Below are 27,579 nucleotides of genomic sequence, written 5' to 3' on the forward strand. Positions count from 1 at the left end.
ACCACCCCGGGACGTCCCGGGGGCTCTGGGGAGGGGGTCCGGGGTGTCTGGGGGTGTCCGGAGTGTCCGGGGGTGTCCGGTGATGTCCGGTGATATCCAGTGATGTCCGGGGGTGTCCGGGGGTGTCCGGGGGTGTCCGGGGATATTCAGAGTGTCCGGTCATGTCCGAGGCTGTCCGGGGGTGTCCGGAGTGTCCGGAGTGTGCCTCAGTTTCCCTCCTCCGTCTCAGCGCCGGGGCCGTTTCCAGGCACATCCTGAGCCCCCCCACGCCCCGCCGGGGTTTTTAATTTTATTTTTAATTTTCCCCCATCTCCTCGCGGTTTCATTTCCCTCCCGTGCGGCGTTTTTGGGGGATCCGCCCGGGGCGGCGGCGGCCGCGGCCGTTTCCATTCCGTGCACGGCGGCGGCTCCGGGCTGAGTCACCGGCACCGGCACCGGCACCGGCACCGGCACCGGCACCGGCACCGGCACCGGCACCGGCAGCGCCCCGGGACCCCCCCGCGACCCCGACCCCCCCCAAAACCCGGCCTTGGGGGGCGCCCAGAACGCGTCCTCCAAAAATCGCGATAAACGCAAAAAAACCCCAAAAAAAACCCCTAAAACAAAGCAAAGCGACCAAAAAAAACCCCAAAAATGACAATCAACCCTCCCCCCCCAGGCGGGGGAGGGGCGGAGCGGCCCCCCCGCCCCCGGCCGCGCTCCCGGGGGGCTCGGCCGCCCCCTCCCCGCTCCCGGCCCGGGTTTATTTCGGTCCCGTCGATCACGAGCCCGAATCGTTCCCAGCGAGCGCCCCCGACCCTCCCGAGCCCCCCGAATTCCCCAGAACCCCCCCAAATCCCCCCAACACCCCCCGAGCCCCCCCGAAACCCCCCGACCCCCCCCGAGCCCCCCCCAAACCCCCCCAACCCCCCCCAACCCCCCAACCCCCCCTCTCCTCCCGCTTTTGTCTCGCGCGCGCCCACGGACCCCCCCGGGACCACACCCCAAAACCCCGCCCCCCCCCCCCCCGCAACCCAAAGTTTCGGCAGAGAAAAGAGAAGATTTGGGGGAGAAAAGAGAAGATTTGGGGTTTTTTTTAATTTTTTGGGGGTTTTTTTTTTGGGTTTTTTTGAACCCCAAATTCGACTCGAGGAGCCCGAAACGAGCGGTTCGGGCACCCCGAAAGTGATTTTAGGGGCCCTAAAATTGGTTTGAGCAGCCCCAAAATGAGTTTGAGAGCGCCAAAATCAATTCGAGGACCCCCAAAATCACTTCGAGCACCCCCGAGTTTATTTGAAGACTCCCAAAATTAGTTTGAGCACCCCCAAAATGAGTTTGAGAGCCCTAAAATCAGGTCGAGGATCCCCAAATCGGTTTGAGAACCCCCAAAATGCGTTTGAGACCCCCAAAATCTGTCCAAGGAACCCAAAATCACTTTGAGGACCCCCGAGTTTCTTTGAAACCCCCCCCAAAAATGAGGGGGGGACCCCCCACGAGGGGCTGGAGGAGCCCAAATTTGGGCTTGGAGACCCTCAAGGTGTCCCCGGTGGTGCCCGGGGGGGGGTCTCGGCCCGGGGGGGGCCCAAGGGTCCAAATCCGGGGGGGGAGGGACCCCCAAACACATTTTGGGGGTTAAACAGAGGGACCCCCCCGAATCAGCGGCTGCAGGGCCTGGGGGGGCTCTGGGGGCTCGGGGGGGCTCTGGGGGCTCGGGGGGGGCTCGGGGGGCTCGGGGGGCTCGGGGGGGCTCGGGGGGGCCCTGGGGGTGTCGGGGGGGCCCTGGGGGTGTCGGGGGGGCTCTGGAGGTGTCGGGGGGCTCAGGGGTTTCTGGGGGGGCTCGGGGGGCTCTGGGGATATCGGGGGGGCTCGGGGGGCTCTGGGGGTGTCGGGGGGCTCTGGGGGGGCTCGGGGGTTGTCGGGGGGGCTCGGGGGGGCTCTGGGGGTGTCGGGGGGGCTCGGGGGGTGTCGGGGGGCTCGGGGGGCTCGGGGGGCTCTGGGGATGTCGGGGGGGCTCGGGGGGCTCTGGGGGGGCTCGCGGGGGCTCGGGGGGCTCTGGGGGGGCTCGGGGGGGCTCCCCAGGGTGGGGCGGGGCCGCGGTGGGCGCTGCTCCCACCCACGCCGTTACATAAAGGCTGATGAATATTCCCGGGGGCGCGTGCCGGGGAGCCCGCGGGGGGGTCCCGCACCCCAAACCCCCCGGGACGGCCCGAGACCCCCCCCGGGCCCGCCATGGGGTCCCCGCACCCCAAAACCCCCCGGGACGGCCCGAGACCCCCCCGGGTCCGCCATGGGGTCCCCGCACCCCAAAACCCCCCGGGGCAACCCGAGACCTCCCTGGGCCAACTCTGGGACCCCCCCCACGTTATCTCTGAGGTCCCCCCGCCCCAAAACCCCCGGCCCAGCTTGAGACCCCCCCCCGGGTCAGTCCTGAGACCCCCCCGGGCAAACCCTGAGGTCCCCGCGCCCCAAAACCGCCCCCCCGGGCCACCCTGGGACCCCCCGGGCCATCTCTGGGACCCCCGGACCACCCCTGGGACCCCCTGGGACATCTCTGGGACCCCCCGGGCCACCCCTGGGACCCCCCGGGCCACCCCTGGGACCCCCCGGGCCATCTCTGGGACCCCCCGGGCCACCCCTGGGACCCCCTGGGACATCTCTGGGACCCCCCGGACCATCTCTGGGACCCCCCGGGCCAGCAGCGCCCCCGAGGGGCTCCAGGGGGGCTGGGGGCGCAGGGGCGGCACGGGGGGGCCGGGGGTCCCCTCAAGCTCCAGGTGCCCCCCCCAGCCCCGGGGAGCGGCCGCGGATTTTGGGGGGGGGCTGCTGACCCCCCCTCCCGATGGGGAGGGGACAAAGGGGCACTGCCGGGGGTCGGGCACCGGGGGGCACCGGGGGGCACCGGGGGGGTCACGGCCCCTCCCTGGGGGTCACCGGGGGGCTCGGAGCCCTCCCCCCGCTGCCAAAAGCGGGGGCGCCCCCACAACCCCCCCGGGGGTCCCGGGGCGCCTCCGCCTCCCCCTGGGGGTCCTGACCCCCACCCCCCCCCCGGAGCTTCAGGTGGTTTTGGGGTCCCCTCCCTCCTATTGGGGTCCTGACCCCCCCCCCCGGAGCTTCGGGAGGTTTTGGGGTCCCCCCCCCATTGGGGTCCTGACCCCCCCGGACCTTCAGGAGGTTTTGGGGTCCCCCATTGGGGTCCTGACCCCCCCCGGAGCTTCAGGAGGTTTTGGGGTCCCCCCCCATTGGGGTCCCCCCCGGAGGGTCCCGGCTGCCCCCGGGGGGTCCGGGCCCCTCCCTCCCCCCGGGGGTCCCGGCGGCGCGCGGGGCTGGGCGGACCCCCGGCCCCCCCGCTCCGGTCCCGGCCCCCGCCCCCGGCTCCCCCGCCCCGCCCCGCCCGCCGGTGCCGGTGCCGGTGCCGGTGCCGGCTCGCGGAAAGTTGCGGCGAGCCCCGGTCGGCGGCGGCTGAGCCGGCGGCGGCGGGGGACCGGGGCACGGCGGCGGCACCGGCGGCACCGGCGGCACCGGCCGAGCATCCCCCGGTAGGAGCGCGCAGCATCCCCGCTCCTCCGCTCCCCAGCCCGGTTCTTCCCCGCTTCCCCCCGGTCCCGGCGCTCCCGGTTCTCCCCTCCCGGTTCTCCCCTCCCTGTTCTTCCATCTCGGTTCTCCATTCCCGGTTCTCCATCCCCGGTTCTCCCCTCCCGGTTTTCCCATCCCGTTTCTCCATCTCAGGTTCTCCCATCCCGGTTCTCCATTCCCGGTTCTCCTCTCCCGTTTCTCCATTCCGGGTTCTCCTCTCCCGGTTCTCCACCCCGGTTCTCCATTCCCGGCTCTCCGTCCCCGGCCCTCCCCGGTTCTCCATCCCGGTTCTCCGTTCCCGGCCCTCTCTTCCCGGCTCTCCCCGGTTCTCCCCCGCCGCCGCTCCCACCCCCGGTGCCCGGATCCATCTTGGCTCCGGTGCTGCCTGCGCAGCCGCCGGCTACCGGGGGCGGGGGGAGGCCGGGCCGGGGGGGGCGGCCGCCGGGGCTGCGGCCGCTACCGGGGCCGGGGGAGCCACCGGGGCCGGGGAGCCGAGCACCGGGGCCGGGAGAACCGAGCACCGGGGCCGGGGAGCCACCGGGGCCCGGGGAGCCGAGCACCGGGGCCGGGGAGCCGAGCACCGGGGCCGGGGGAGCCACCGGGGCCGGGGGAACCGAGCACCGGGGCCGGGGGAGCCGAGCACCGGGGCCGGGAGAACCGAGCACCGGGGCCGGGGGAGCCGAGCACCGGGGCCGGGGGAGCCACCGGGGCCGGGGGAACCGAGCACCGGGGCCGGGGGCTCCGGGGTTAACGGGAGGCGCCGGGAACCGGCTCCGCGGAAAGCAGCGGCGGCGGCGGCGGGAGGGACCGGGGGCTACCGGAGGGACCGGGGGCTACGGGAAGGATCCAGGGGCTACCGGAGGGATCGGGGGCTACCGGAGGCACAGTGGGCTACCGGAGGCACAGCGGGCTACCGGAGGGACGGGGGGCTACGGGAAGGACCCGGGGGCGAGCGGCGGGACCCGGAGCGTACCGGAGGGACCCGGGGCGTACCGGAGGGACCCGGGGCGTACCGGAGGGACCCGCGGCCGGGCCGGGCTGAGCCGGCCGCCGGTGCCCAGGGGCGATGGAGCCGCCGCGGAGCCTCCCGGGGCTGGAGCGGGAGCGCGGCGCGCTGGACGCGGCCGGGGGCTGCCCGTCCCCGCTGGCTGCCCGGCAGGAAGGTCTGGGTCAAGCTGCGGGCGCTGTGAGTGACCCCCGAGCGCGGGACCCCCAAACCCGGGAGGGACCCCAGAGAGACCCCCAAACAAAGAGAGACCCCCAAACAGAGAGACCCCCGAGCGCGGGACCCCCAAACCCGGGAGGGACCCCTGAGAGACCCCCAAACAGAGAGAGACCCCCAAACAGAGACACCCCCAAACAGAGACACCCCAAACAGAGACACCCCCGAGCGCGGGACCCCCAAACCCGGGAGGGACCCCAGAGAGACCCCCAAACAGAGACACCCCAAACAGAGACACCCCCAAAGAGAGACACCCCCAAACAGAGACACCCCCGAGCGCGGGACCCCCAAACCCGGGAGGGACCCCAGAGAGATCCCCAAACAGAGACACCCCAAACAGAGACACCCCCAAAGAGAGAACCCCCCAAACAGAGACCCCCAAAACCCTGGGAGAGCCCGGGAGGGACCCCAGAGAGACCCCCAAACAGAGAGACCCCCAAACAGAGACACCCCCCGGCCGCGGGACCCCCAAACCCGGGAGGGACCCCAGAGAGACCCCCAAACAGAGACACCCCAGAGAGAGACCCCCCCCCAAACAGAGACCCCCCCCAACCCCCAAAGCGCGACAGCCAAACCCCAACGCTGGGCCCACAATGCGAGACCCCAAACCCCAAACCGGGACCCCAAACCCCAAACTGGGACCCCCAAACCCCAAACTGGGACCCCCAAACCCCAAACCGGGACCATGAACCCCAAACCGGGACCCCCAAACCGGGACCCCCAAATCGGGACCCCAAATCCCATGCGAGGATCCCCCCCCAGCCAAGCCCTGCCACCCCACTTTGGGGACCCCCACCCTCCTCTAGGACCCCCCCCAGCACCCCCGCCCCAAAAAGTCCCGCTGGGACCTCCGGGTGTCCCCAAGGACCCTGCGGGTGTCCCCAAGCCTCCATTTGGGACCCCTTGGGGACAGCCTTGAGGGTCCCCCTCCCCCCGCGTGGCACTCTGGGGGTGTCCCCTCCCCCTGGGTGCCACCCTGGGGTGACACAGGTGTCCCCGAGCCCGTGGGGACGGCGCAGGCGCCGCAGGTGGCACCTGCGGGGGGCAGCGGGGGGTGCCACCCCCTCACCTGTGTCGCGGGAGCTCACGTGTCCCCGCGCCCACCTGCGGCACGTGCGTGGGGACACGCGTGGGGACACGTGTGGGACGCGGCGGGTGGGGGGGGGGGGGACAGGCGGGGCAGGGTGGCCGTGTGGCACACGCGGGTGACACACCTGGGCCGCGTGTGACACACCTGAGAGCGCCAGGGGACACGCGGGGGTGGCACTGCGGGGGTGTCACCCGGGGGGTGGCACTCCGGGGGTGTCCCACGCGTGTCCCCACGTGTCGCTCCCACACGTGGGTGACCCCTGTGTCCCCACAGTGGGGGCGGTCCCCTCCTGAACCCCCCCCCTCCCCATTTCGAGGTCCCTGAGGCCACCCCGTCACCCGTGGGGTGGCCCTGGGGACACGGGGGTCACCGGCAGGGTGGCCCAGGGGGTGCCACCCGGCAGAGTGGCACAGCCCAACCCACCTTGTCCCCACGAGTGACACGGGGTCCCCAGGGCTGGGGTCCCAGGGGGTGGCCGTCCCCGGGGGGGTCCCCGGGGGTCCCCAGGGGGGTGGCCGGTCGCGGGAAGGTGACAATCGCCATCCCCAAGGTCACCGCAGCGCTGGTGACGTCTGCGCCCCCCCGCTCCCCCTGGCCGCCCCGCTGTCACCGCGGCCACCGTCACTGTCGCCGTGACCGGGGGACGTGGTGGCCCCTCCCCGGCGAGTGGTGGCCGCGGTGGCCGCACGCGTGTCCTTGCGCTGTCACCACCGCGGGTGTCACCACCCTGTGCCACCTGTGCCAACCCCCCGTGCCGTTCCGTGCCACCTGTGCCACCCTTTGTGCCACCTGTGCCGCCCCTTGGTGCCACCCGTGCCAGCCCTGCGGGGGCTGCGGGGGTGGCACTACCTGAGACCCCCTGTCCCCAGCCTGGGGGGGCTGTGACCCCTGTCCCCAACCTGGGGGCTGTCCCTGCTGTCCCCAGGGGTCAATGCCACCCTGTTCCCCCCCCCGGGGGTCAATGCCACCCTGTCCCCTCTGTCCCCAGAGGTCTCTGACCCCCTGTGTCCCCTCGGGGTGTCCCCCCGGGGGTCTGTGACCCCCTGTGTCCCCCCCGGGGCTGTTCCTTCTGTCCCGGGGGTCTCTGACCCGCTGCCCCCCGAGTCCCCCCGGGGGTCTCTGACCCCTGCCCCACCCCGGGCTGTCCCCCGGGGGTCTCTGACCCCTGCCCCACCCCGGGCTGTCCCCCCGGGGGTCTCTGACCCGCTGTGTCCCCTCGGGGTGTCCCCCCTCGGGTCTCTGACCCCTGCCCCACCCCGGGCTGTCCCCCCGGGGGTCTCTGACCCCTGCCCCCCCTCGGGGTGTCCCCCCGGGGGTCTCTGACCCCTGCCCCACCCCGGGCTGTCCCCCCGGGGGTCTCTGACCCCCTGTGCCCCCCCGGGCCCCCCAGACTGCGGTACCTGGTGAAGCAGCTGGAGTCGGGCGAGGTGAACGTGGAGGAGCTGCGGCGCAATCTGGAGTACGCGGCCTCGCTGCTCGAGGCGGTGTGCATCGACGAGACCAGGTGCGGGATAGCGGGGGACACGTGGGACGGGGGACACGCGGGGACACGCGGGGACAGCGCGGGGAACAGAGGGACACGCGGGGACAGCGTGGGGACAGTGTGGGGACAGCGTGGGGAACAGGGGGACACGCGGGGACAGCGTGGGGACAGTGTGGGGACAGCGTGGGGAACAGGGGGACACGCGGGGACAGCGCGGGGAACAGGGGACACGCGGGATGGGGGATACGCGGGGACAGCGTGGGGACAGCGTGGGGAACAGGGGGACACGCGGGGACAGCGCGGGGACAGTGTGGGGACAGCGTGGGGAACAGGGGGACACGCGGGGACAGCACGGGGAACAGGGGACATGCGGGACGGGGGACACGCGGGGACAGCGCGGGGACAGCGTGGGGAACTGGGGGACACGCGGGGACAGCGTGGGGAACATGGGGACACGTGGGGACAGCGTGGGGAACAGGGGACACGCGGGACGGGGGGACACGTGGGGACAGCGCGGGGACAGCGTGGGGACAGCGCGACACGCGGGGACATTGGGACACGTGGGGATAGCCTGGGGACAACCCCGAGGGACAGCACGACACGTGGGGACAGCCCCTGGGGACAGCCCCGGGACAGCCCCAGGGACATGCGGGGACAGCCCCTGGGGACACGCGGGGACAGCGGGGACAGCCCCGGGGACACGTGGGGACAGCGGGGACAGCCCCGGGGACACCGGGGACACCGGGGACTGCCCGCGGCCCACTCCCAGCGTGGCGTGTCCCCAGGCAGGCGCTGGACACCGAGGACGAGCTGCGGGACATGGGCTCGGACGCGGCCGTGCCCTCCGAGGTGCGGGACTGGCTCGCCGCCACCTTCACGCAGCAGGCGCGGGCCAAGGGGCGCCGCGCCGAGGAAAAACCCAAATTCCGCAGCATCGTGCACGCCGTGCAGGCTGGCATCTTCGTGGAGAGGTGACACGGGGACACGGCCGGGGACGCGGCCGGAGGGGCACGGCGGGCACGGGGAGGGCACAGGGGGGACAGGGACACCCTGAGCAGGGTGCAGAGGGGACAGGGACACCCTGAGGAGGGCGCAGAGGGGACAGGGACACCCTGAGCTGGGCGCAGAGGGGACAGGGACACCCCGAGGAGGGCGCAGAGGGGACAGGGACACCCTGAGCTGGGCGCAGAGGGGACAGGGACACCCCGAGGAGGGCGCAGAGGGGACAGGGACACCCTGAGCTGGGCGCAGAGGGGACAGGGACACCCCGAGGAGGGCGCAGAGGGGACAGGGACACCCTGAGCTGGGCGCAGAGGGGACAGGGACACCCCGAGGAGGGCGCAGAGGGGACAGGGACACCCTGAGCTGGGCGCAGAGGGGACAGGGACACCCCGAGGAGGGCGCAGAGGGGACAGGGACACCCTGAGCTGGGCGCAGAGGGGACAGGGACACCCCGAGGAGGGCGCAGAGGGGACAGGGACACCCTGAGCTGGGCGCAGAGGGGACAGGGACACCCCGAGGAGGGCGCAGAGGGGACAGGGACACCCTGAGCTGGGCGCAGAGGGGACAGGGACACCCTGAACAGGGCACAGAGGGGACAGGGACACCCTGAGCTGGGTGCAGAGGGGACAGGGACACCCCGAGGAGGGCACAGAGGGGACAGGGACACCCTGAGAAGGGCACAGAGGGGACAGGGACACCCTGAGGAGGACACAGAGGGGACAGGGACACCCTGAGAAGGGCACAGAGGGGACAGGGACACCTCGAGAAGGGCACAGAGGGGACAGGGACACCCTGAGGAGGACACAGAGGGGACAGGGGCACCCCGAGGAGGACACAGAGGGGACATGGACACCCTGAGCTGGGCGCAGAGGGGACAGGGACACCCCGAGGAGGGCGCAGAGGGGATAGGGACACCCTCAGCTGGGTGCAGAGGGGACAGGGACACCCCGAACAGGGCACAGAGGGGACAGGGACACCCCGAGGAGGACACAGAGGGGATAGGGACACCCTCAGCTGGGTGCAGAGGGGACAGGGACACCCTGAACAGGGCACAGAGGGGACAGGGACACCCCGAGGAGGGCACAGAGGGGACAGGGACACCCCGAACAGGGCACAGAGGGGACAGGGACACCCCGAGGAGGGCACAGAGGGGACAGGGACACCCCGAACAGGGCACAGAGGGGACAGGGACACCCCGAGGAGGGCACAGAGGGGACAGGGACACCCTGAACAGGGCACAGAGGGGACAGGGACACCCTGAGCTGGGTGCAGAGGGGACAGGGACACCCCGAGGAGGGCACAGAGGGGACAGGGACACCCTGAGAAGGGCACAGAGGGGACAGGGACACCCTGAGGAGGACACAGAGGGGACAGGGACACCCTGAGAAGGGCACAGAGGGGACAGGGACACCTCGAGAAGGGCACAGAGGGGACAGGGACACCCTGAGGAGGACACAGAGGGGACAGGGGCACCCCGAGGAGGACACAGAGGGGACATGGACACCCCGAGGAGGGCACAGAGGGGACAGGGACACCCCGAACAGGGCACAGAGGGGACAGGGACACCCCGAGGAGGGCACAGAGGGGACAGGGACACCCCGAACAGGGCACAGAGGGGACAGGGACACCCCGAGGAGGGCACAGAGGGGACAGGGACACCCTGAACAGGGCACAGAGGGGACAGGGACACCCTGAGAAGGGCACAGAGGGGACAGGGACACCCTGAGGAGGACACAGTGTGTCCCCAGTCCCCGTGGGTCCCCAGGGTGTCCCTGGGTGTGTCCCCAGGGTGTCCCCAGGGTGTCCCCAGCCCCGGGGTGTCCCCAGGGGTGTCCCCAGGATGTCCCCAGGGTGTCCCCAGCCCGGGGGTCCCCAGCCCCCCAGCCCCCCCAGCCCTGCCTCCCCCCAGGATGTTCCGCCGGACGTACACGGCCGTGGGGCCGAGCTACTCCTCCTCCGTGCTCAACTGCCTGAAGGTACCGGGGCGCCCCAGACACCCCAAACACCCCAAAAACAACCCCTAAACACCCCAAAACAGCCCAAACACCCCAAAACAACCCCAAACACTCCAAACCCAACCCCTAAAACAGCCCAAAACAGCCCAAAACAGCCCAAACACCTCAAAACAGCCCAAAACACCCCCAAACAGCCCAAAACCAACCCCTAAAACAGTCCAAAACAGCCCAAACACCTCGAAACAGCACAAAACAGCCCAAAACAGCCCCAAACCAACCCCTAAAACAGCCCAATAACAACCCAAAAACCCTGGGGGGTTGCTGGGAGCCAGTGGAAATCTCTGAAAATCAACGGGAATAACTGGAAATCAATGGGAATCAGTCTCTGGGAATTACTGGGAATCACTGGCGTTTTACTGGGAATCTCTGGGCACCCCTGGGATTCCCGGGCACCCCCCAATGTCCCCGACATCCCCAATGTCCCCAATCCCCCCAGTGTACCCCCAGTGTCCCCGGTGTCCCCAGTGTCCCCGGTGTCCCCAGTGTCCCCGGTGTCCCCGGTGTCCCCGCAGGGCCTGGACCAGTGGTGCTTTGACGTGTTCTCTCTGCACCGCGCGGCCGAGGAGCACTCGCTGCGCACGGTGGTGTTCGAGCTCTTCACCCGCCACAACCTCAACAGCCGCTTCAAGGTGTGCCCGGGACCCCAAAACTCCCCAAAATACCCCAAAATAACCCCAAAATACCCCCACAACCTCAACAGCCGCTTCAAGGTGTGCCTGGGACCCCAAAACTCCCCAAAATACCCCAAAATAACCCCAAAATACTCCCACAATCTCAACAGCCAGTTCAAGGTGTGCCTGGGACCCCAAAACTTCCCAAAATACCCCCAAAATAACCCCAAAATACTCCCACAACCTCAACAGCCGCTTCAAGGTGTGCCTGGGACCCCAAAACTCCCCAAAATACCCCAAAATAACCCCAAAATACTCCCACAATCTCAACAGCCAGTTCAAGGTGTGCCTGGGACCCCAAAACTTCCCAAAATACCCCCAAAATAACCCCAAAATACTCCCACAACCTCAACAGCCGCTTCAAGGTGTGCCTGGGACCCCAAAACTCCCCAAAATACCCCAAAATAACCCCAAAATACTCCCACAATCTCAACAGCCGGTTCAAGGTGTGCCTGGGACCCCAAAACTTCCCAAAATACCCCCAAAATAACCCCAAAATACTCCCACAACCTCAACAGCCGCTTCAAGGTGTGCCTGGGACCCCAAAACTCCCCAAAATACCCCAAAATAACCCCAAAATACTCCCACAATCTCAACAGCCGGTTCAAGGTGTGCCTGGGACCCCAAAACTTCCCAAAATACCCCCAAAATAACCCCAAAATACTCCCACAACCTCAACAGCTGCCTCAAGGTGTGCCCAGGACCCCAGAATACCCCAAAATAACCCCAAAATACTCCCACAACCTCAACAGCCACTTCAAGGTGTGCCCAGGACCCCAAAACTTCCCAAAATAACCCCAAAATACCCTCAAAACACCCTCACAACCTGAACAGCTGCTTCAAGGTGTGACCTGACATCCAAAATCCCCCAAAACACCCCCCAAAATCCCAAAACAGCCCCAAAACTCCACCCCAGGACCCCCAAACTCCACCCCAGGACCCCAAACCTCCACCCCAGGCCCCCCAGACTCCCCAGGCCCTCGGGGACGCCCCGGGGACCCCTCGGGGACGCCCCAGCGGTGTCACCGCGCTGTCCCCACCGCAGATCCCCGGCGCGTTCCTGACGGCGCTGCTGGAGGCGCTGGAGGGCGGCTACGGAAAGTTCCGGAACCCCTACCACAACCAGGTGCACGCGGCCGACGTCACCCAGACCGTGCACTGCGTCCTGCTGCGCACCGGCATGCTGGTACGGACACGGACACGGACGCGGACGCGGACATGGACACGGACACGGACACGGGACACGGACACGGACACGGACACGGACACGGACACGGACACGGACACGGGACACGGACACGGGACACGGACACGGACACGGACATGGGACACGGACACGGACACGGACATGGACACGGACACGGATACGGACACGGACACGGACACGGACACAGACATGGACACAGGACATGGACACGGACATGGGACAGGGGACAGGGGACACGGGACATGGGACACAGGCACGGGACACAGGACACAGACACGGGACATGGGATAGGGGACATGGACACGGACACGGACATGGGACATGGGACAGGGGACACGGGACATGGGAAAGGGGACATGGGACATGGGACATGGGACAGGGGATACGGGACAGGGGACATGGGGGCATGGGGACACGGGAGAGGGGACAGGGGACAGGGGATGCGGGACACAGGACAGGGGACACAGGACATGGGACACGGGATAGGGGGCATGGGGACACGGGAGAGGGGACAGGGGACAGGGGACACGGGACACAGGACAGGGGACACAGGACATGGGACACAGACACGGGACAGGGGACAGGGGACAGGGGGACATGGGGACATGGGGAGACAGTGACACTGGGACATGGGGACATGGGACACAGGGACCCAGGCACAGTCACCGAGGGTGGCACCGTGCCACCCGCCTGGTCCCCAACACACCTGGAGGTGCCCGTTGCCATGGGAATGTCCCCAGGGTGGCCCTGGGCGTGGGGGACAGCTGGACACACACGGGGTGGCACCTGGGACGTGTCTGTGCCCAGTTGTCACATGCATGATGGCACCCGGCCCAGCTGGCCCCAGCTGGCTGCCACACGTGGGGTGGCACCTGGTGCACGTGCCGCCTGTTGTCCCCACGCTACGGCCACGGCACACCCGGGGTGTCACATTCACGGCGGGGGTGGCCCTGTCCCCATCTTTGTCCCTGGCCCTGACTTGTGGTCCAATCTCTGTCCTGTCCCTGTCCCCTCTGTCCCCTCTGTCCCCTCTGTCCCCTCTGTCCCCTCTGTCCCCTCTGTCCCTGTCCCTGTCCCCTCTGTCCGTGTCCCTGTCCCTGTCCCTGTCCCATCTGTCCCCTCTGTCCGTGTCCCTGTCCCTGTCCCATCCCTGTCCCTGTCCCATCCCTGTCCCTGTCCCCGTCCCTGTCCCATCCCTGTCCCTGTCCCTGTCCCTGTCCCTGTCCCTGTCCCCTCTGTCCGTGTCCCTGTCCCTGTCCCTGTCCCATCTGTCCCCTCTGTCCGTGTCCCTGTCCCTGTCCCATCCCTGTCCCTGTCCCTATCCCCTCTGTCCCCTCTGTCCCTGTCCCTGTCCCCTCTGTCCCCTGTGTCCCCTCTGTCCCCAGCACTGTCTCTCCGAGATCGAGCTCTTGGCCATCGTCTTCGCCGCCGCCATCCACGACTTCGAGCACACGGGGACAACCAACAGCTTCCACATCCAGACCAAGTGAGGGCACGGGGTGGCACGGGTGGCACAGCGTGGCACGGGGACACAGGGTGACACAGCATGGCACGGGGGACACGGCATGACACAGATGGCACAGCATGGCACGGGTGACACAGCAGATGTGACACAGCATGGCACAGCATGGGTGGCACAGTATGGCACAGATGGCACAGCATGGCACAGGTGACACAGCAGATGTGACACAGCATGGCACAGCATGGGTGGCACAGCATGGCACGGGTGACACAGCAGATGTGACACAGCATGGCACAGCATGGGTGGCACAGCATGGCACAGCATGGGTGGCACAGCATGGCACGGGTGACACAGCAGATGTGACACAGCATGGCACAGCATGGGTGGCACAGCATGGCACAGATGGCACAGCATGGCACAGGTGACACAGCAGATGTGGCACAGCACGGCACAGCATGGGTGGCACAGCATGGCACGGGTGACACAGCACGGCACAGGTGACACAGATGTGACACAGCATGGCACAGGGGACACAGCACGGCACAGGTGGCACAGCACGGGTGACACAGCACGGCATGGGTGACAGCACAGGTGACACAGCACGGCATGGGTGACAGCACAGGTGACACAGCATGGCACAGATGGCACAGCATGGCACGGGTGACACAGCAGATGTGGCACAGCACGGCACAGCATGGGTGGCACAGCACAGGTGACACGGCCTGGCCCGGGTGGCACCCACGCTGTGGTGGCATGGAGTGTCCCAGGCGGGGCTGCGCACCAGGGGGCAACTTGGAGACACCCGGGCAACCAACAGGGCCACCAACACAGCCGGGACACAGCTGTGCTGCCACCCCTCGCTCCGGGCTCCTGTCCCCATGCCCGGTGTCCCCATGCCCAGTGTCCTGGTGTCCCCGTGCCCAGGTCGGACACCGCCATCCTGTACAACGACCGCTCGGTGCTGGAGAACCACCACATCAGCGCCGTGTTCCGCCTGATGCAGGACGAGGAGCTCAACATCTTCGTCAACCTCACCAAGGACGAGTTCGCGTAAGGTCCCCCCGGCGCCGTCCCCGCTGTCCCCTCGCTGTCCCCTCGATGTCCCCTGCTGTCCCCTGAGCATGTCCCCTCCCACAGGGAGCTGCGGGCGCTGGTCATCGAGATGGTCCTGGCCACCGACATGTCCTGCCACTTCCAGCAGGTCAAGTCCATGAAGACGGCGCTGCAGCAGCTGGAGAGGTGGGTGGGGGTGGCGGAGGGGGAGGTCCCCGGCCCCCAGGCGTGTCCCCAGGGGTGGCTTTGGGGACAATCTGAGCGCCGGGCGCTGTCCCCAGGCTGGACAAGTCCAAGGTGCTGTCGCTGCTGCTGCACGCGGCCGACATCAGCCACCCCACCAAGCAGTGGGCGGTGCACAGCCGCTGGACCAAGGCGCTGATGGAGGAGTTCTTCCGGCAGGTAGGGCCGGGGCCGGGCGGGGGACGCGGGGCCACCCCGTGGGGACGCCGCCGATGTCCCTTGCCTTGCCAGGGGGACAAGGAGGCCGAGCTGGGGCTGCCCTTCTCGCCCCTCTGCGACCGCACCTCCACGCTGGTGGCCCAGTCGCAGATCGGTGAGTGCGGGGAGGTTCCCGTCCCCGTCCTGTCCCCGCGCGTCCCCGGCGCGTCCCCAGCCGCGCCGCGTCCCCTCCTGTCCCCAGGGTTCATCGACTTCATCGTGGAGCCGACCTTCTCGGTGCTCACCGACGTGGCCGAGAAGTTGGTGACGCCGCTGGCCGAGGACGGCTCCAAGGCCAAGGGCAACCCCGCGGCCACCCAGCAGCCCAGGTGGGTGTCCCCGTCCCCACGGTTCGTGCCCTGCGGTGGTGGCGGTGGCCCTGGCCCGCTGCCAGCTGTCCCCGTCGTCCCCCAGCTCGCAGTGGCGGCAGCCGTCCCTGGATGAGCACCTGGAGCTGGGGGACCTCAAAGCCGACCTGGCCGGGTTCCGCTCCACCTGGACCAAGCACATCCAGGAGAACAAGCAGAAGTGGAAGGAGAGGGCGGCCAGCGGTAGGGAATGGCCACCACGGCCACCACGGCCACCATGGCCACCATGGCCACCAGGGCCAATATGGCCTCCATGGACATTGTGGCCACTATGGTCACCACAGCCAGCATAGCCACTATGGCCACTGCGGCCAGTATGACCACCATGGCCACTGTGGCCAGTATGGCCACCATGGCCCTTGTGGCCACTATGGCCACCATGGTCAGTATGGCTACCATGGCCATAGTGGCCACTATGGTCATCACGTCCACCATGGCCACTATGGCCACCATGGTCCCCACAGCCACCATGGCCGGTATGGCCTCCATGGACATTGTGGCCACTATGGTCACCACAGCCACCATAGCCACTATGGCCACTGTGGCCAGTATGGCCACCATGACCACTACGGCCTCTATGGCCACCACCACCACTACAGCCTCCAGGGCCACCAGGGCCACCAGTGAGGGGCTGGGGACCACCGTGAACAGCTCAGGGCCAGCTCTGTCGCAGCGTCCCCAGACCGGAGGTGACACAAACGTGGCGCGGGTGGCACAGCCTGGGCTGGGCAGGGGGTGGCCCTGGGTGGGGACAGGAGTTCTGGGGTGTCCGTGGTGACCCTGGTGACCCGGTGACCCGGTGACCCCGGCCGTGTCCCCCAGGCATCACCAACCAGGCGTCCATCGATGAGCTGTCCCCGTCCCCGGGAGAGGAACCCGCGGCCACCGGGCCCCACAGCGAGAACGGGGACGTGGAATAGCGGCGGGAGGAGCGAGGTGGGGACACCGCAGGGGGTGTGGGGACACCGGGAGAGAGGTGGGGACACCGGAGTGAGGTGGGGACACTGGGATGGGAATGGGGACACCGGGAGAGAGGTGTGGACACTGGGAGAGGGGTGAGGACACCGGGAGAGAGGTGGGGACACCGGGATGGGAATGGGGACACTGAGAGGGGTGGGGACACCGGGAGGGAGTGGGGACACGGCGGTGACTGTCCCGTCCCAGCAGGTCCTTGTCTGACCCAGTGACACCGTCTCGTCTTCGATGCCATCGAGTTCAGCACCATCCGCAGGGCAGGAGCCCCCGGGCCGGGCTCGGATCGGTGTCACCCCCGTGCCAGGACCGGTGTCACCCCCGTGCCGGGACCGGTGTCACCACCATGCCAGGACCAGTGTCACCCCCGTGGCAGGACCGGTGTCAACCCCGTGCCGGGACCGGTGTCACCGCCATGCCGGGACCGGTGTCACCTCTGTGCCAGGAGCCCCCCAGGCCGGGATTGGATCGGTGTCACCCCCGTGGCAGGACCGGTGTCACCTCTGTGCCAAGATCGGTGTCACCCCTGTGCCAGGACTGGTGTCACCCCTGTGCCAAGATCGGTGTCACCGCCGTGCCAGGACCGGTGTCACCTCTGTGCCAAGATTGGTGTCACCGCCGTGCCAGGAGCCCCCCGGGCTGTCCCCTCTGCCACCGGTGCCACCGGTCCCTCACTGCCACCCGGCCGGGCTCGGTCCTTCGGGATTTTTAGAAACGCTTTTCCCGCTCGGGAGGGGCTGGGGTGGGGACAGTGGCGCTGGGGACAGCCCGGGGGGACACGATGGCACCGCCAGGGCCACCGCGCTCCCCTCGGTGCCCGCGGGGTCTGGCTGGTGACACCGTGAGGGTGGCACTGTGCCCTGTCCCCATCCCGCGTGGGGACGGGGACAAGAGAGGGACAGGAGGGGGACAGGAGAGGGGACAGGGACGGGTACGGGGACGGGGACAAGGACAGAAAGTGGGGACAGGGACAGGGACAGGGACAGGGACAGGGATGGGGACGGGGACAGGGACAGGGACAGGGATGGGGACGGGGACAGGGACAGGAGAGGGGACAGGGACAGAAGGTGGGGACAGGAGAGGGGACAAGAGAGGGGACAGGGACAGAGAGGTCCCCGCGGGGTCCCGGCCGGCGCGGCGCGGGTGGCGCTGGGGACACGGAGCGGCGGGACAGGGACAGATCCCGCTCCGGTGTCCCCCGGCTCCAGGACCGGAATGTCCCCACTTCCTGCGACATCCGGGAATGCTCGGGAATGCTCGGGGATGCTCGGGAACGCTCCCACACCCCGCTCCAGCCGCCTCGGGACCCCAGAATGTTTGGGGCATCCCAGAATGTTTGGGGCACTCTGGGGAATCCCGGAATGTTTGGGGCATCCTCGGGAACCCCGGAATGTTTGGGGAACCCCGGAATGTTCGGGGCCCCCTCTGGCCCCCGCCCCGTGCCTTGGGAACCCGCGCGCATCCCGGATCATTCCCGCCGGGGATCCCGGATCATTCCCGCCGGGAATCCCGGATCATTCCTGCCCGGGAATCCTGGATCATTCCTGCCCGGGAATCCTGGATCATTCCCGCCCGGGAATCCCGGATCATTCCCGCCCGGGAATCCTGGATCATTCCCGCCGGGGATCCCGGATCATTCCCGCCCGGGAATCCTGGATCATTCCCGCCCGGGAATCCCGGATCATTCCCGCCCGGGAATCCCGGATCATTCCCGCCCGGGGATCCCGGATCATTCCCGCCCGGGAATCCCAGATCATTCCCGCCGGGGATCCCGGATCATTCCCCCCCGGGGATCCCGGATCATTCCCGCCCGGGAATCCCGGATCATTCCCGCCCGGGAATCCTGGATCATTCCCGCCGGGGATCCCGGATCATTCCCGCCCGGGAATCCTGGATCATTCCCGCCCGGGAATCCTGGATCATTCCCGCCCGGGATCCCGGATCATTCCCGCCCGGGAATCCTGGATCATTCCCGCACGGGAATCCCGGATCATTCCCGCCCGGGGATCCCGGATCATTCCTGCCCGGGGATCCCGCAGGATCCTGGATCCACCCTCAGGAACGTTCCAGGATCCTGAATCCACCCTCAGGAATGTTCCAGGATCCCGAATCCAGGCTTGGGATCTTCCAGGATCCTGGATCCAGCCTCGTGAACATTCCAGAATCTCGGATCCGATCTTGGGATCTCCCAGAATCCCAGAGCCAGCCTTGGGAATGTTCCAGAATCCCAGATCCAGCCTTGGGAATCTCCAGGATCCGAAATCCACTCTCGGGAATGTTCCAGAATCCCGGATCCGCCGCCCCTTGAGCACCACCACACCCTCACCCCAAAATCCTGGATTCCCTCCGGCTGCCCCGAGCCCTGGGAATGTTCTGGAACGTCCCCGGGAATGCTCGGGAATGTTCTGGAACACCCGGACCATTCTCCCCACCCGCTCCGGCCCTGGCTCCTGGCACACCCCCCATTTGTATTTTTGTCCCCCGTGTCCCCCCGTGTCCCTCCATGTCCCCCCATGTCCCCCCCGTGTCCCCCGTGTCCCCCCGTGTCCCCCGTGTCCCCCCGTGTCCCACCCGTGTCCCCCCGTGTCCCCCCCGTGTCCCCCCGTGTCCCACCCGTGTCCCACCCGTGTCCCCCCGTGTCCCCCCGTGTCCCCCTATGTCCCCCCGTGTCCCCCCGTGTCCCCCGTGTCCCCCCGTGTCCCCCCCGTGTCCCCCGTGTCTCCCCATGTCCCACCCGTGTCCCCCGTGTCCCCCTATGTCCCCCCGTGTCCCCCCGTGTCCCCCCGTGTCCCCCCGTGTCCCCCCCGTGTTCCCCGTGTCCCCCGTGTCCCCCGTGTCCCCCGTGTCCCCCCGTGTCCCCCCGTGTCCCCCGTGTCCCCCCGTGTCCCCCCGTGTCCCCCCGTGTCCCCCCGTGTCCCACCCGTGTCCCCCGTGTCCCCCTATGTCCCCCCGTGTCCCCCCGTGTCCCCCCGTGTCCCCCGTGTCCCCCCGTGTCCCCCCGTGTCCCCCGTGTCCCCCGTGTCCCCCGTGTCCCCCCGTGTCCCCCCGTGTCCCCCGTGTCCCTCCGTGTCCCCCCGTGTCCCCCCCTCGGTCACCGCTGCCAGAGCTCCTGCCCGCCCCCCCCGCATGTGTCCCCCCCGCGCCGCCGCTAACGAGCAATTCATTAATTAATTAATGAGTTAATTAATAAACGCCGCCGCCACCACCACGGCCGCGCTCCGGCCACTGCGGGGGGTAGAATTTGGGGAGGGGGCAGAACCCGGCATGGGGCGGCCCCAGAGGGGGTCAGGGGTCTCTTTGGGGGGGTCCTGGAGCCCCCCCAGCACCCAAAAGGGAGTCCTGGAACCCCCCACCCCAAAAATGGGGTCCTGAACCCCTCCCCCAGCACCCACAAAGGGGTCTCGGGTCCTCCAGCACCGACTGGGGGGGGGTCCTGGAGCCCCCCAAAAAGGGTTTTGGACCCCCCCCCAAAGAGGGGATCCCCCCCACCCCCGGCGCAGCCCAAGCAGGAGGCGGGGGGGGAAAGGATCCCTTTAATTCCGGCTGGGGGGGTCCCCGCGCCCCCCGTGTCCCCGTCCCCACCCCCCGTGTCCGTGTGCACGCGCGTGTCCCTGTCCCCTCCCCTGTCCCCTCCCCTGTCCCCTCCCCGTGCCCAGGTGTCCCCCCAGGTGTGCACGGGGTGGGGGGGGGCCCAGGGGACACCCCGAGGGTGGCAGTGACGGGGGGGGGGGCGTGGGCTGGGTGTCCCCAGTGTCACCCGCCCTGGGGACCCGGGGGTGGCAGTGCGGGTGGGGGGCACGCAGGGTGTCCCCAGTGTCACCCAAGGGTGACAGTGAGGGGGTGGGGGGTGTGTGGCACTTGTCACCTGCCCTGGGGAGCCCGAGGGGGTGGCAGTGAGGGGGGGTCTGCTCAGTGTCCCCAGTGTCACCTGCCCTGAGGTCCCCAGGGGAAGGGGACATCCCAGGTTGGGGGTTCCCAGACCCTTCCCCCCCTCCCCACCGGTGGGGACATGCCCATGGGAATAAAATAAAATATAAAATAAAATAAAATAAAAAATAAAATAAAATAAAAAATAAAATAAAATATAAAATTAAATTTAAAAAATAAAATAAAAAATAAAATAAAATAAAATAAAATAAAATAAAATAAAATAAAATAATAAAATAAAACATCCCAAAATCGTTCTGGGCAGCCCCAAAATCTTAGAAAATGGAATAAAAAAGTCTCCGCTGGGCAGCTGCGGCCACACCTGGGGACAAGGGACAGTGCTGGGCACCGGGGAGGGGACACCCCTGTCCCTGTCCCTGTGCCAGCAGTGCCACCCTGGCCCTGCCACTGTCCCCGTCCCTGGAGAGTGGCGGGAGTGTCCCGGTGACATCCCAGTGACATCCAGGAACATCCAGGGACATCCCAGTGACATCCAGGAACATCCAGGGACATCCCAGGACATCCCAGGGACATCCCAGGGACATCCAGGAACATCCCAGTGACATCCAGGAACATCCAGGGACATCCCAGTGACATCCCAGGGACATCCAGGAACATCCCAGTGTCCCCAGTCCCCCAGCACCCCCAATGTCCCCCCCTGCCCCCAGTGTCCCCACTGTCCCCAATCCCCCCATTGTCCCCAGCACCCCCGGTGTCCCCAATCCCCCCACTGTCCTCAATCCCCCCGGTGTCCCCAGTCCCCCTGGTGCCCCCATTGTCCCCAGTCCCCCCGGTGTCCCCACTGTCCCCAGTCCCCCCGGTGTCCCCAATCCCCCCACTGTCCCCAATCTCCCCGGTGTCCCCATTGTCCCCAGTCCCCCCGGTGTCCCCAATCCCCCCGGTGCCCCCATTGTCCCCAGTCCCCCCGGTGTCCCCAATCCCCCCGGTGCCCCCACTGTCCCCAATCCCCCCGCTGTCCCCGTGTCCCAGCCGTACCTAGTGGCCGCTGCCCGCGCTGTCCCCAGGCTCTATATGGGTCCCGTCCTCGGCCCGGCCGCGCCGCACGGTCCCGGGGGTCCCGGCCCGGGGGGTCCCGGCCTGGGGGGTCCCGGCTTGGGGGGTGCCATCGCCGGGTGTCCCTGCGGGTGTCCCAGCACAGGGGTGACCCCAGAGCCCCCCAGCGCCCCGTGCCCCCATCCCGAGCCCCGACTCACGGTGGCCGCCCAGGCCGGGGCAGGAGCCGCCGGGGCTGTGCCGGTGCCCGGGCTCGCCGCGGGGGCAGCGGGCGGCGGCCGCCGCCTCGTCGTCGTCGTCGGCGCCCTGCGCCTGCTTGCACAGGTGGTGCTCCACCATGGTCTGCAGCTCTGCGGGGCGGCAGCGACGCTGGGGGGGCTGTCACCGCCCCGTGTCCCCCCCGTGTCCCCCCGTGTCCCCCCTGTGCCCCCTCATGTCCCTGTGTGCCCCCATATGACCCTAATGTCACCTCCCCGTGCCCCTCCGTGTCCTCCCGTGTCCTCCCGTGTCGCCCCGTGTCCCTCCGTGTCCTCCCGTGTCCCCCCATGTTCCCCGTGTCTCTCCGTGTCCTCCCGTGTCCCCCCGTGTCCCCCCGTGTCCCCCTTGTGTCCCCCCTGTGCCCCCTCATGTCCCCGTGTCCCCCCATATGCCCCTAATGTTACCTCCCCGTGTCCCCCCGTGTCCCCCATGTCCCCCCGTGTCCCCCCCGTGTCCCCCCGTGTCCCCCGTGTCCCCCCGTACCTTTCATGGTGGGGGTGCTCCTGGCCACCTTCTTCCTCTGCCGGGGGGACATGGCCAGGCCGGACTGGGGGGACAGCGGGGCTCAGGGGGGGGTCCCCCAGCTTTGGGGGGGTCCCTCCTGTCCCCCCGTGTCCCCCTGGCAGTGTCACCTACCTTCAGCAGGGGGTTGGGCAGCCGGTCCTCATCGATCTCTGGGGTGGGGGGGGCAGGAGGTCAGCAGAGGGTGGGGGGCTCATCCTGCGCCCCCCCTTGTCAATCCAGCCCCATGGGGGGGTCTCTGTCCCCTGGGGATGCCATGGGGACAGTGCCACCACCCCCACCCCCCCCTCATTGTCAGGGGGATTTGGGGTCCCACCCGCCCCATGTGTGGGGGTCCTGAGCATCGAGGGGGGGCTGGAATGTGGGGAGGGGGGCTGAGCATCATGTGGGGGGCGCTGAGCATTTTTGGGAGGTCCCTGAGCACGTGGAGGGGCCCCTGAGTCATTTAGGGGGTCCCTGAGTAATTCTGGGGGTCCCTGAGCCCCTTGGGGGGTCCCGAGTGCCCTGGGGTGCCCTGGGTGGGCCGGGGCCGGGGGTGACGCGGGGACACCGCTCGGACCCACCTGGGGACGATTGGTCACTGCTCAGGACAAGGTTGGCCGGAGTCGGCCGACGCCGCCGGATCTGGGGGGACAGAGGAGAGAACTGGGACCCCGAACTGGGACCCCAAACTGGGACCTCGGGACATGGAACTGGAACCCCGAACTGGGACCCCGAACTGGGACCCCAAACTGGGACCCCAAACTGGGACCCCGAACTGGGACCCCAAACTGGGACCCTGGGACACGGAACTGGGACCCCGAACTGGGACCCTGGGACACGGAACTGGGACCCCGAACTGGGACCCTTGGACACGGAACTGGGACCCTGAACTGGGCCCCCAAACTGGGACCCCGAACTGGGACCCTGGGACACGGAACTGGGACCCTGAACTGGGCCCCCAAACTGGGACCCCGAACTGGGACCCTGGGACACGGAACTGGGACCCTGAACTGGGACCCTGGGACACAGAACTGGGACCCTGAACTGGGACCCTGGGACACAGAACTGGGACCCCAAACTGGAACCCCGAACTGGGACCCTCGGACCCCGAACTGGGACCCCGAACTGGGACCCTCAGCTGTGCCCCAGCCCCGCTGGCCCCGAGCCCGCCGTGTCCCCGAGCTCAGGGTGGTGGTGGCCCTTGGGGACAGCGGTGGCCGGACACGCGTGGCTTTTCCATCTGGAGCTAATTGTACCCGCGTGGGGACAGCGACACCGGGACAGCGACACGGGGACAGCGACACGGGGACAGCGACACGGGGACAGCGACACGGGGACAGAGACACGGGGACAGGGACACGGGGACAGCGACACGGGGACAGCGACACGGGGACAGAGGCACGGGGACAGCGACATGGGGACAGAGACACCGGGACAGCGACACGGGGACAGAGACACGGGGACAGCGACACGGGGACAGTGGAGGGGCCCTGCCCTTCCTCCGCGGCCGCTGTCCTTGCCCAAGGTCACCTGGAGCCACTTCGGCCCCGCCGCGGCCTTTTGGGGGGGTTGGTGGCCGCGGAGTGGCCGTGGTGGGGACCGTGGGGACAGCGGTGGCATTGGGGACAGCGGTGGCACTGGGGACAGCGGTGGCACTGGGGACAGCGGTGGCATTGGGGACAGCGGTGGCCGTGGGGACAGCGGTGGCCGAGGGGACAGCGGTGGCATTGGGGACAGCGCTGACCCCGCGCCCCCTTTCCCCGCTGACCCAGTAACTGAGCGCCGCCGGAAAATGGATTTCCCAGCGAGGATTCCCTAATGAGGCGGGCTGCCTAATGAGATGCTAATGAGATGCTAATGAGGCGGGCGAGCGGCCGGCAGCTCCGCACCTCCCCCGGCCCCTGCCCACCCCCGGCCCCCGGCGCATCCTCCCGTGCCGGCCCCGTTGCCGTGGAAACGCGGCTGGATGTTGAACGGAGATTAGCGGGAACCGGGAATCGCCGGGAATCGCCGGGAATCGCCCCGGCCCCGCCGGCCGTCCACGGGCGACCCCCCCACTTTGGGGCCGGGGTCCCCCCGTCTGCCCCCTCCCCACCCCGCGATGGGGCTGGGAGGGTTCGGGGTCCCCCGGGGCCCCGCAGCTCCGGGAGGGGCCCCGCGGAGCCGCGGCCCCCCCGGGACGCTGCCGCCCCTCCGGAGCCCCCCGGGGGTGGGGGGCGAGGCCGTGCCCACCCCCCCAACACCCCGGGCGCGACCCCCGGGGCGGGGATGGGGAGGGGACAGCGGCACCACCTGCTCAAGGTGACCCAGGTGGAGCCGAGCGCCGCCGGCTGAGCCGCCCCCTCCCCGAATTCCGGGGGTCCGGGGAGGGCGGGGGGATCCCGGTGCTCCGGGGAGGGGATGCGCCGGTCCTCCCCCCCCCCCCCCGGCCGCTCGCTCCCTCCCTCCGTCCTCCCCTCCCTCCTCCCTCCTCCATCCCCCATCCCTCCTCCATCCCTCCATCCCTGCCTCCCTCCCGGCGCTATTTTTAGATCAATCTCCAGCATCGATTAAGGGCGAGCGGCGCGATCCGGGGGCAGCCGGGACGGGGCCGCCTCCGGCACCGGGAGCGGGCACCGGGAGGGGGACCGGGAGCGGGCACCGGGCGGGAGCGGGAGGGGCCCGGCTCGGCTCGGCCCGGCCCGGCCCAGCAAAACCCCCCCGGGATGGTCCCCGCGGCCCCGGGGACACGCGCGGGGGGAGTCGGGGACACGGGCAGAGTGCGGGACAAAGGCCTGGGCCGGGCCTGGCACCGGGGGGCACCGGGGGGCACCGGGGGGCACCGGGGGGCTCAGCTGAGATGGGGGTGAGGGGGCTGCCGGACCTGCGGGGGGGACACGGCGGGGACACGGGGGGGACACGGGGGGACGAGGTCCTGCGGGAGGGTGGGGCTGGACGGGTTTGGGGACGGCCCCGCAGGACACAGGGACACCGCGGTGCCACCCGGAGCGGGGTGGCACGGCCGAGCCCCCCGTCGCTGCGAGGGGACACCCCAAAAAAAGGAGCGGGAGGGGGACATCGGCAGTGTCACCTGCTGCCACCGCACGGGGCCGGGGTCGCCCCCGGCTCAGGGCGCTGAGAGGTGCCGGGTGAGACCCCCCCGGCAGGGGAAACTGAGGCAGGGCAGGGCAGGGGGGTCCCCGGGCTGGGCAGTGCCCAAGCCCGACTGCGATGGGGACGGGCTGGGGGTGTCCCTTGCTGGGTGCTGGGGGGCTCGTGCCCCCCTCCCCCGCCGGTCTCCCTCTCTCTCCTGGGGACCCCCAAACTCTCCCCCTCCCTGCTGGGGACCCCCGCTGCTGCCACCGAGCCGGGTGGTGGCCCCAGATGGGCACAGGCAGTGACAGTGCCACACTCGGCCCCGCTCCGTTGGCACCGGGGGGTCCTGGCCCCCCACCCCAGGACTCCCAGCTGGGGGGACACGGAAGGGACCCCCCCTCTTCTCCTCACCCCCCTCAAGCCCCCGCGGTGGGGCCGAGGGGTCCCCCCAGAGCCCTCCTGTGCCCTGCAGCCCCGGGGCCGGGGGGAGGTGGCAGGAGGGGCTCGGGGTGCCCGGGGGTCCCCGGCCGCGTCCCCGCGGGGTCACCCCGTGCCCGGGGCCGTCCCGGGACCGGCTCTGACGGGAGCAGGGCCCGGGGGTCCCGGGGTGGCCCCGGGGTGGCCCCGGTGGCGTCGCGCAGAGCCGGCACATGGCCCCGGCACTGCCACCCCCCGCCCCACGGCCCTGCGGGGCTCTGGGGCAGCGGCGGCCGCTCCGCGCGGGTGGCCCCGGCACCGGGCGGCTGCAGCCTCCGGTCGCCGCTGTCCCCGCGTCACCCCCGGCCCCGGCGGTGCCACCCCCGGGCCCCCAGCCCGGGCCGTGCCCCCGCCGTGCCCGCAGCCCTCCGGAGCCCGCCCGGCTCGCTCCTCCGCGCGGCCCCGCCGCCCCCCCGGTGCCGCCCCGGTGTCGCCCCGGTGTCCCCCCGGTGTCCCCCCGGTGTCCCCGCGGTGCCGCCCCGGTGTCCCCGCGGTGTCCCCGCACCTGCTCGGCCGCCTCCGGGTCCAGGTGCGGCTCCAGCAGCGGGACCGTGAACTGGATCTTGCGGGGGCTGTTGGGCTCCATCGCGGGCGCGGCGGCTCCGGCGGCTCCGGCGGCTCCGAGCGGCCACGCCCCGGCCACGCCCCGGCCACGCCCCGGCCACGCCCCGGCCACGCCCCGGCCACGCCCCGGCCACGCCCCGGCCACGCCCCGCGGAGGCCGCGCCTCGCCCCGGGCCCCGCGCGCGGGACACGGGGATGGACAGAGGGACAGACACGGGGATGGACAGACACAGGGATGGACAGAGGGAACAGACAGACACGGGAACACAGGGATGGACAGAGGGACAGACACGGGGACACGGGGATGGACAGACACAGGGACACGGGGATGGACAGACACAGGGATGGACAGAGGGACAGACATGGGGATGGACAGATGGACAGACACGGGGACATGAGGATGGACAGAGGGACAGACACAGGAACATGGGGATGGACACAGGGACAGACACGGGAACATGGGGATGGACACAGGGACATGGGGACAGACAGACAGGCACAGGGACATGGGGACAGACACAGGGACATGGGGACAGACACATGGACAGAGTCAGGAGTGTGGGACAGAGCCTGGGACATGGGGACAGACACAGGGACACGGGGACAGACACATGGACAGAGTCAGGAGTGTGGGACAGAGCCTGGGACATGGGGACAGACACAGGGACACGCAGACAGACATGGGGACACAGGGATGCACATGCAGGGGGACCCTGAGACATGGGGACAGACAAACAGACACAAGGATGGACTCCAGGCCGCAGGGACAGACGTGTGGACAGAGCCAGGATGAAGGGACAGACAGAGGGACACGAGTACAGAAACAGGGATGGACCCTGGGACATGGGGACAGACAGACACAAGGACAGACTCGGGAACACTTGGGATGGGGATGGGAATGGGGACAGGGACAGGGACAGGGACAGGGATGGGGACAGGGACAGGGATGGGACAGGGACAGGGACAGGGACAGGGACAGGGATGGGGACAGGGACGGGGACAGGGACGGGGATGGGACAGGGATGGGACAGGGATGGGGACAGGGACAGGACAGGGACAGGGATGGGACAGGGATGGGGACAGGGACAGGGACAGGGACAGGACAGGGACAGGGACAGGGACAGGGACAGGGACAGGGACATGGACAGGGACAGGGACAGGGACAGGGACAGGGACAGGGATGGGGACAGGGACGGGGACAGGGACGGGGATGGGACAGGAC

The 27,579-nt window shown here is 69.2% G+C and overlaps 2 protein-coding genes across 2 annotated transcripts; one reads left to right on the plus strand and one right to left on the minus strand.

The window, feature by feature from the left end:
• Positions 1 to 4,505: 4,505 nt before the first annotated feature.
• Positions 4,506 to 17,144, plus strand: PDE1B (phosphodiesterase 1B). The gene is given in 16 exon segments (XM_077788695.1): positions 4,506 to 4,698; positions 4,700 to 4,738; positions 7,255 to 7,368; positions 8,133 to 8,318; positions 10,259 to 10,325; positions 10,877 to 10,993; positions 12,081 to 12,221; positions 13,628 to 13,728; positions 14,629 to 14,754; positions 14,842 to 14,943; positions 15,039 to 15,159; positions 15,232 to 15,313; positions 15,401 to 15,527; positions 15,613 to 15,749; positions 16,389 to 16,502; positions 16,734 to 17,144. Coding segments are annotated over 15 exon segments (1,638 nt in total). The 5' UTR covers positions 4,506 to 4,618; the 3' UTR covers positions 16,487 to 16,502; positions 16,734 to 17,144.
• A 3,176-nt stretch (positions 17,145 to 20,320) lies between these two features.
• Positions 20,321 to 26,440, minus strand: PPP1R1A (protein phosphatase 1 regulatory inhibitor subunit 1A). Its single transcript, XM_077788598.1, has 7 exons — positions 26,299 to 26,440; positions 22,823 to 22,883; positions 22,374 to 22,411; positions 22,221 to 22,284; positions 21,680 to 21,829; positions 21,462 to 21,604; positions 20,321 to 20,787 (listed from the first exon to the last, which is right to left on the minus strand). Exons 1-6 carry the CDS (start codon positions 26,377 to 26,379, stop codon positions 21,462 to 21,464), a joined length of 537 nt encoding a protein of 178 aa, XP_077644724.1. The 5' UTR covers positions 26,380 to 26,440; the 3' UTR covers positions 20,321 to 20,787.
• Positions 26,441 to 27,579: the final 1,139 nt, after the last annotated feature.

Source organism: Lonchura striata, chromosome 27 (genome assembly GCF_046129695.1).
Source record: "Lonchura striata isolate bLonStr1 chromosome 27, bLonStr1.mat, whole genome shotgun sequence".
NCBI lineage: Eukaryota > Metazoa > Chordata > Aves > Passeriformes > Estrildidae > Lonchura > Lonchura striata.

Coding starts and splice junctions, on each gene's coding strand:
- PPP1R1A (XM_077788598.1), bottom strand. CDS start 26,379: ATGGAGCCCAACAGCCCCCGCAAGATCCAGTTCACGGTCCCGCTGCTG. Junction 22,884..26,298: donor ACCCGGAGGCGGCCGAGCAG/GTGCGGGGACAC, acceptor CTGTCCCCCCAG/ATCCGGCGGCGTCGGCCGAC. Junction 22,412..22,822: donor CAGTGACCAATCGTCCCCAG/GTGGGTCCGAGC, acceptor CCCCCACCCCAG/AGATCGATGAGGACCGGCTG.